At 46.0% G+C, this 8,858-nt stretch overlaps 1 protein-coding gene across 1 annotated transcript; it reads left to right on the top strand.

The window, feature by feature from the left end:
• The first annotated feature begins 632 nt into the window (after positions 1-632).
• Positions 633-2,916, top strand: LOC101016437 (putative MAGE domain-containing protein MAGEA13P). The gene has a single exon (XM_021933124.2). It carries the CDS (start codon positions 1,521-1,523, stop codon positions 2,574-2,576), a length of 1,056 nt encoding a protein of 351 aa, XP_021788816.2. The 5' UTR covers positions 633-1,520; the 3' UTR covers positions 2,577-2,916.
• The last annotated feature ends 5,942 nt before the right edge of the window (positions 2,917-8,858 follow it).

The following is an 8,858-nucleotide window of genomic DNA, read 5'->3' as shown; positions in this document are numbered from 1 at the left end:
AACTGTAAGTAGAGGGACTCGAACCATGTCCCGCTCCTGCAGCCAGCCCTGGGATACCCTGAGTAAGGCTGTTAGGCATAGGCACCTCCCTCCAACCTTCCACTTCCCTCACTTGCTTGTCTGGCCTGTCTGGCTGTGGAAGCCCTGGCCTGAGAGAGTTATCCTCAGGACAGCAGAAGGAAAGCAACGCAAGCCCTGCCATGAGTAAATATGAGTCCCTTTGGGAGAATTGAGGGCAAATCTTACTCCAGACAAAGGAAGTTTCCATCAAAACCTGCCCCACGGCCGGGCGCGGTGGCTCATGCCTGTAATCCCAGCACTTTGGGAGGCCGAGGCGGGCGGATCATGAGGTCAGGAGATCGAGACCATCCTGGCTAACACGGTGAAACCCCGTCTCTACTAAAAATGCAAAAAATTAGCCGGGCGAGGCGGCGGGCACCTGTAGTCCCAGCTACTCGGGAGGCTGAGGCAGGAGAATGGCGTGAACCCGGGAGGCAGAGCTTGCAGTGAGCCGAGATCGCGCCACTGCACTCCAGCCTGGGCGACAGAGCGAGACTCCGTCTCAAAAAAAAAAAAAAAAAAAAAAAAAAAAACCTGCCCCACACCTATTGTCAGCCCTGGTAGCCCCTAGGCAGGTCTGTCTGTAAGTCTCCCCTCATTTTCCACTGACCTGAGAGTCTCACAGAGGAGAAGGCCTTTGTCTGGGATGGCCAAATTCAGGTCACCAGGGGGAAGAGTCCCAGGCCCTGCTGGGCATGGAGGTGAGGACTCTGAAGGATAACTGAGTGTGTCAACCACCCAAGGACATATTAAGTCCAGCCCCTGCTATCAGCCCTAGGAGTCCCTGGGCAGGGGCGGCTGTATGTGGTACTTCTTCACTTTTGTCTCATTGGTCTCAGGGAAGTGAAGGCCTTAGTCTAAGGGGGCAGCCTTCACATCAGTAGAGGAAGCTACATCTAGTCAGCCCAAGAAGGAGAACTAGGTTCTACCAAGAGTCCAAGTGAGGATCCTGAATGAGGATGGAGGGGACCCCCTTCCACCTTCAGACAGCTGAGGCACCTGCCCTACACTCTTCCTCCCCTGGGAGGCCCTGGAGCATGGTGTCCAGATGTGCTGTGCCCTCACTCCCATCAGCTGGACTCAGTTCAGAGGAGGGAGGAATTTTCAGGCCCTTCCAGGAGTCAATTTGAGGATGGAAGGGACTTGACAAAAACAGATGGGCCCAGCCCTTCCTGCCCTGGTGTTAGCCATGGTAGGACCTAGGAGCAGTGGGAGATCCACTCCAAAGCTGTGAAGACCTCAGAGTCTGGCCCCACCCTACCTATCAGCCCTGAAGGGGCCCCCTGAACTCCTCCAGATCCAGGAACTGGAAGTGAAGGCCTTGATATGAGGCATGTGTCCTCAGCTCACAGAGAAGAGGAGATCCAGTCAATGCCAGGAGTCCTGATGAAGTGCAGGACGGGAGACCTGTGGGGCCCTAGAGTACTAAAGGAGGACCTGTTAAGACAGTATTTCTCAGAATGACAAGGTTAAGTTTTTCACACTCTTCCTCTCCCCCTGTCCAGTTGACTTCATCAGCCATCTCCTGCCCATACTCCTGCAGGCTGCCCCCGAAACAAGTCATGATGCTTCACAGCCAAAAGAGTCAGCACTGCAAGCTTGAGCAAGGGCTTCAGGTCCCCAAAGACGCACAGGGCCTTGTGGGTGTGCAGGCTCCTGAAGCTGAGAAGGTGAATCACACAGCCTCCTCCTCTTCCTCTACTCTGATCCAGGGCACCTTGGAGAAGGTGTCTGCTTCTCGAACACCTGGTACTCCCCAGAGTTCTCAGAAAGTCTGCTTCTCCTGCACTACTATCAAAGCCACTCCTTGGAATCAATCTGATGGGAGTTCCAGAAGCCAGGAAAAGAAGGATCCAGGTGCCTCCCAGGCCCTGCCAGAGCCCGAGTCCTTGCTTGGTAGCATGCTGGAGAAGAAGGTGAATGAGTGGGTGAAATTCCTGAGTGTCAAGTATACAACAAAACAGCCCGTCACAGAAGCACAAATGCTGAAGAGCGTCATCAAAGAGCACAGGGATCACTTCCCTCTGATCTTTATGCAAGCCCATGAATGCATGGAGATTGTCTTTGGCATTGACATGAAGGAAGTGGACCCCATCAGCCAGTCCTATGTGCTCCTCAAATCACTAGACCTCACCTACGACGGGAGGCTGAGCGATGACCAGGGAAGGCCCAAGACCAGCCTCCTGATTCTTATCTTTGGTGTGATCTTCATGGAGGCCAACTGTGCCTCTGAAGAGAAGATCTGGGAAGTGCTGAATATTATTGGGCTGTATGCTGGGTGGAAGGATTTCATCTATGGGGAGCCCAGGAAGCTCAGCACCAGAGATTTGGTGCAGGAAAAATACCTGGAGTGCTGTCAGGTACCCAACAGTGATCCTCCAAGATATAAATGCCGGTGGAGCCCAAGAGCTCATGCTGAAACCACCAAGATAAAAGTCCTGGAGTTTTTCTCCAGAGTCCGTGGGAATGATGCCAGTTCCTTTCCACTCCTGTATGAGAAAGCTTTTAAGAGATGAGGAAGAGAAAGCTCAGGCTATAATTGCCACCATGGGTGGTACCACTGTCATGGCCAGCGCACATCCCTGGGCCAAGTCCACAGCTTCTCTTGCCCTGAGTGAAGTCTCAGGCAGATTCTTCACTCTATGTTTGAAAAGGGAAGTCGAGGTTTTAAGTAGTAAAGGGCTGATTGTAGATTTTTATCTTTTCATTTGTTTGTTTGTTTTTGCTTTTTGGTATTTTTCAAACGTTTCTCTTAAAAGGCTTATTAGCTTCACAATGTAGATTCATGAATGACATTGATCACACATGTATTACTGTTTATCAGGTTTAAGAATAAAAGTTTTTCTATTATATAAACCAAAGGGGGGAAGCTTGCATCTTATTTTGTGATCTGGAATAAGATAACATGGTGTTGGAATAGGAATTTTCTCAGAAATGTGTAAGAGCCTACCAATAAAATTAATGAGATCAATAAATACAGGAAAAACATAGAAGATGGTTAATTGTAGGATTTATGTACGCCTTTTAGTCTGTGGTTTTGTGTTAAAGATTTATACCTGAATTATTTGGCTTATTCAAGAATGTATGAGAAATTAAATCTTATTAAATACGAGCCCCAGTTCACTGGCTCATTTATTCCCCAAACATTAATTGAGCATCTGCTCTTTGTAAGGCACTGTGTTAGTAGTGGGGATTTCGGGTTGAGCGAGGAAGTTGGCGAGATGTCCTTTAAGACCTAAAGAGCAAGTACAAAGAAGGAGTGAGGAAGTGGGACTCCAGGTTAAAAGGTCAAGAATAAATGCTTGAGCCAAGGAAGTCTGGAGCTTTGGAAATGTGCAACTCCTTCTGTGGGAGTTCATTTTAAGTTAAGCTGGATGGTGGCAGGGGCCAGGCACTCAATGCGTTTTATAAGTGAGACAAAAGCGTGGAATGGAAAACTGCTCCTAGCAGTTCCCTTTGGATAGCGGACAAGGCAGAGAGGAATCTCCACCTGGGGCAAGGTATGGAATGTGGCCTGGGCTTGTCCCAGTGTAGCCGAACAGAGTGCATGAACTAAGTGTTCATACACATCATCTGCAAGGATTTCCTGAGAAATAGGGTGATACCCCCTTAAAGTGCTGCCCAGAAGCCTCTAGACTGGCATGCATTTCCCTGGTGTGGGACAGCCAGGGCCCACTGTATTAGAAAGGCATTTAATTAAATGATCTTGACTGTAATTTGGGCAGTTCTAAGCAAGGGCTAGATTTTGAGTGGGAGTGAAATGAATGAAAATAACTATTTGCATGGAAGAGAAGTTGGGAGGGTTGGAAAGAGTTACTCCTTGACTCAAAACTTCTAGGATCCTTGAGTTGCATCCAGCTGGTGAAAACTTAACTACATCCAAATCAAATAATGTGTCTATCTGTCACCAAACAGGCTTTGTGTGAGCAATAAAGCTTTTTAATCACCTGGGTGCAGGCGGGCTGAGTCCGAAAAGAGAGTCAGCGAAGGGAGATAAGGGTGGGGCCGTTTTATAGGATTTGGGTAGGTAAAGGAAAATTACAGTCAAAGGGGGGTTGTTCTCTGGCGGGCAGGAGTGGGGGTCACAGAGTGCTCAGTGGGGGAGCTTTTTGAGCCAGGATGAGCCAGGAAAAGGAATTTCACAAGATAATGTCATCGCTTAAGGCAAGGACCGGCCATTTTCACTTCTTTTGTGGTGGGATGTCATCAGTTAAGGCGGGGCAGGGCATTTGCACTTCTTTTGTGATTCTTCAGTTACTTCAGGCCATCTGGGTGTATATGTGCAGGTCACAGGGGATGCGATGGCTTGACTTGGGCTCAGAGGCCTGACACTATCAATAGGAAACATTTACTGAGTTTTATTTATAAAGTAGCATTTCTGACCCATTTGGCGTGTTATGTCCTAGTGTGCTGCATATTCTCTGAAATATCCTTGCTATCTCTCTTTCCCCCACCTTCCCAACACATACTCCCAGAGAATATGGTACATATGGAGGGTTTGGGGTTAAAATCATATTGGAAACAACTGCCATTCATGAAAGATCCAATACATGCAAGTGACTGTGCCAGGTGCTTTACTCACATTACATACATTCCAACACTTCTACAAGACAGGGCTTCTACAAGACCTTACATATGAAGAAACTGAGGCTCACAGTGCTTGATAATTTCCCCAGATCATATAACTAGTAAGTGACAGGACTGGGACTTGACCTCTGTCCTGAATTCATCTAGGCCCGCACTGCCCCCCTCATCGTAGCCTGAGGCAGGCCTTCTGCCTCTTGGTTCGTATCTGTTCTCATTAATCCATAATGTCTTTCAGGAAACAAAAAGAACTTTATGGCTAAGGTACTAAAAAGCAGTCCTAAAGAAGGAAGATGGAATGAGAAACACAATCTGGGAACAGTCTGTGGGCTTTATGAACCTAGGGTCCTCCTGCCTGAGCCCTGTGGTCCTTGAGAGCTCATTCTGCCTAGGCGCTCACATTTTTGTCCGGTCGCAGCACTTCCCTGCATTATAGTACCCTTCCTCTGGTGTTGACCCATGTGCCCTCCTGTCCGAACCTGGAACCTGGACTGCTTACCAGATCATCACTGCCTCCCCCTCTGAGGGCTGTGCCCTGCTCCAGGTGGAACAACCCCAAATCACCTGCCCTTCCCCTGACACAGAGCATTCCTTCTCTCTGCAGATGGTCCCTGAACTATTCCATCCCTCATTCTGGAACCCCACTGATAGCAACAGCCCTTTCTAATGTTAAAAGCCCACTTTGGAGGATGTTTTGATGCCTGGTCATTCCCCCTGGGCCTCTTCGACACATCCTCAAATTGTCTTGCAAATGGATGGGTGAGTAGAGTTTGATTTGCACATAATATGCTGTTACTTGGGATATAATCCTAAAGTTAGAGAAAGAGATCTTTTAATCATCCTGATATTTCCGATAGGAATTTAATAAAGTGTGTTATTTGAAGCAGGCCACTGAACGTATTGACAGATGAATGGTAATACTTTGATGGTGGAAAAACCAAAGCCTCCCTTATAAGCAGTAGGCAAAGAAAGACCGTATAAATTAGTTGATAAGCAAACGTCTCCAAAAGGCTGAATTCCTAAAATCCTAGATTTCTCCTAGGAGGTGAACAATAATTCCCTGATAGACATGCTAGCTCTGATGAAAAAGAAAATAAAGGTTCATCATCATTCTACTTGCTCTTGCCTGTGTTTCTGCCTCCACGGGAAAATCGTGTTTTGTAGTTCACTTAGTGGTGCCTGTACAGGTGTTCCAAAGTGTTCGGTCCTGTGGAGGGTAGCAGAGGCTCATAAGTTAAAATTTTGATCATCAAATAGAAGGAAAAAATTCTTGGTCTTCTAGAATTATGGAAGTTATTCCAAAGATCAGTGCAGAACTCCCTGCAAAGATTTCTAGGATTCTTTGAAAACTGGATGTGATCCTGTATTTGAAAGCCCTTAAGAAACGTGGTGAATTTCAAGATGAATTTAGTTTTCCCAGAAACTCCCCCAAGAAATGAAGAGTGTTGTAATAACAAGTTATGACAGTTGCTTTTTATTGAGTACCTATTATGTGACAGCAAGAACCGGTGTGCCATTTCCATGCTTCCTCTCCCATTGAGCGGCAAACATGGTGGCCCTGAGTTCAGATGGTGGAGCCTCAACAGGGAAGCAGCCTGGATCCCTGGGTGGCCTGACAGAGGAAGTCCCTGGCAACCTACATCAGAATTTATGCACACAAAAAGGAAACTTTTGTTGTGTTAAGCCATTCAAGTGTCAGGCTGTATCTGTTGCATCAGCTAGCAGTTACTTAACTGATAAATGCACAACTTTTATTTTTATACATATGTTCATATAATAAATGTTATTTAAATATAAAAGTATTATATTTAAGTTTATTTATACTTATATTATATTTATACTTGTTTACGTAAGTATTTGAGTAAGTCTTGAGGAACTCCTAGGCTTATTTAAATATTTTCATTATAACAGTAACTGTGCAAGTATACTTATTGCAAAAAAATTTTAAAATACAGATCAATCAAAATTCTTGCCTTTAAAAAGTTCCTCCAAAATTCAGGCACCTTTTTGGGGATAACCACAATTAACAATTTGATGTGTATTATTTTAAAGCTGAATCTAGGTTTTTTTCATAGATTAATATAGTAGAAAATTATACTGTGAGTTTTTTTGGTAGACTTAGCTGAGGCTTTATTTTGGAAAAACACAATTGAATTGGTTTTTAGTTAGGAGGCATGAGCAATATCAGGTGCCCCAGGCAGTAAACTCTCCACAATGGTGGGCTGAGGGCTAGGGCTGAGCATCAGATGGTTCTCCTGCTCCCTATGCTCCCCTGCACAGTGGCCTCTCCCACAGGTTCTGAGGCAACCACAGGAGCGGGTAGGCTAGGAGGGACTTCTGTGGCTAGTCAATTGGGCAGAACATCAGGGGACCCTGACGCTAGCTTCCCATCACGGGTCTCAAAAATCTTCACAACCATGGCCCTGGAGGAGCTCCTGAGGCTAAAGGCGTCAGAACCCCTGCCAGAGCCCAGGCTGTAGAGCTTGTGAGGCTCCCATAGGCCAAGCTCAGCTCATCTGAGTAGCCACTGGTGTTCTTACTATGGATACTCATGTTACTCATCCCAGACTCCATCCAGCTCTCCTCGTCCTCCACTCCAGCAGCTTCCTGTAGGTAGCAATCTCAATGTCCAGGGCCAGTTTGAATTTCATCAGCTCCTGGTACTCGTGCAGCTGCTGGGCCATGTCCTGGTTGGCCCCCTGCGAGGCTGCCTCCAGCTCCACTAGCTTTGCACTGACGTCCCTAATGGGCATTGGTGTCCTTAACAGCCAGCTCCCCACAGTGCTTGGCATCTGCCATGACGGCCTCAGGTAAGCCATCTTGCCTTTGAGGCCCTCAGTCTCAGCCTAGAGCTGGCTGACGTTCCAGTTCATTTCAGAGATATCCATCTTCGTACAACACAGGTCAGCTCTGTGCTTCCCAGGCGGCATCTGCAGCCCCTCACACTTGTTCTGGTACACGTTCTCAGCCTCAGCTGGGTTACGACTGGCAATCTCCTCACACTGGGCACACTTGGCAGTGATGCCATCCACATCCGGGGAGCGGCTGTTGCTCATAGGTAGGAATCACAGATGTGTCCAGAAACTGGGACTGCACCTCAGGATCTTTTCTTCATACAGCTGTCTGAGGAAGTTGATCTCGTCGGTCGGTTCTTTCAGCTGAGACTTCAGCTCTACTTTGTTCATGTAAGCTTCATCCACATCCTTCTTGTTGAGGACAAATTCATTATAACTGTATACTTATTGATCTCATCCTTGTATTTATTCCTGAAGTTTCCCACCAGTCCCTGAATGTATCCAAGATCTGCTTCTAGCTTCGGCTTTTTCATGGCCCAGAGTTTCCAGATGTTTCCAAAGGTTATTGATGTAGCCGTCAAACATGATGTTGTTCCAAGCTGCCTTCTGCTGTGGCAGGAGGCTCCACTTGGTCTCCAGCATCTTGTTCTGCTGCTCCAGGAACCGCACCTTGTCAATGAAGGAGACAAACTAGTTGAGCGTCTTGATCTGCCGTTTCTCCTGGGTGCCCACAGCCTGGATGTTGGGGTCCACCTCCACCGTAAGAGACTCTGGTTCACCTTGAGTGGAGGCAGGCCGGCTGAACCAGATGGAGATTCGAGGAGCCCAGAAGCTGCTTCTGAGTAGAAGCAATTTTTAAAAATATGCATGGGTAATGAAGTATACATTCACCTGACATTTGCCTTTGCCACTTAATAAAGTGGATGCAGAATCTTTCCATAGCAGCACATATAAATCTACCTCACTTTTGTACCTACTCCCTAGTATTCTAAAGAATGTGAGAATGTATGAGTCATAATTAATTCAAAATTTTTCCTCCTAATGGACAAGTGAGTTGTTTCTAGATTTTTCTGTATGATTGACAGGACTTAAATCAACATTTTTAAAACGTGAATTCTTGGTCAAATGTGTTTTTGTTCTCATAAGAAAGACATTTTAACATGGAAAATTGGATTTAAGTGGGAGAGGTATGAATGATTTTAATTTTTATAAATGCTGCTGACATTTTATTCCAAAAATGCTGCAACATTCATTTTCTCATAAAACCAATGTACGTGAATACCTACCTGCTCAGAACCATTTTTTATTATTAATATTTTAAATTTGGAGTAAAATTATGGGTGAACAAGTATTATCTCACTATGGTTTTAGTAGATATTTTCTCATTAGGTTAAGCAGAAAACATAACTTAATTCCTCA

This window comes from Papio anubis, chromosome X, assembly GCF_008728515.1.
Source record: "Papio anubis isolate 15944 chromosome X, Panubis1.0, whole genome shotgun sequence".
In the NCBI taxonomy this organism is placed as follows: domain Eukaryota; kingdom Metazoa; phylum Chordata; class Mammalia; order Primates; family Cercopithecidae; genus Papio; species Papio anubis.
This window is presented reverse-complemented; position numbering and strand designations above follow the sequence as displayed.

Coding starts and splice junctions, on each gene's coding strand:
- LOC101016437 (XM_021933124.2), top strand. CDS start 1,521: ATGACAAGGTTAAGTTTTTCACACTCTTCCTCTCCCCCTGTCCAGTTG.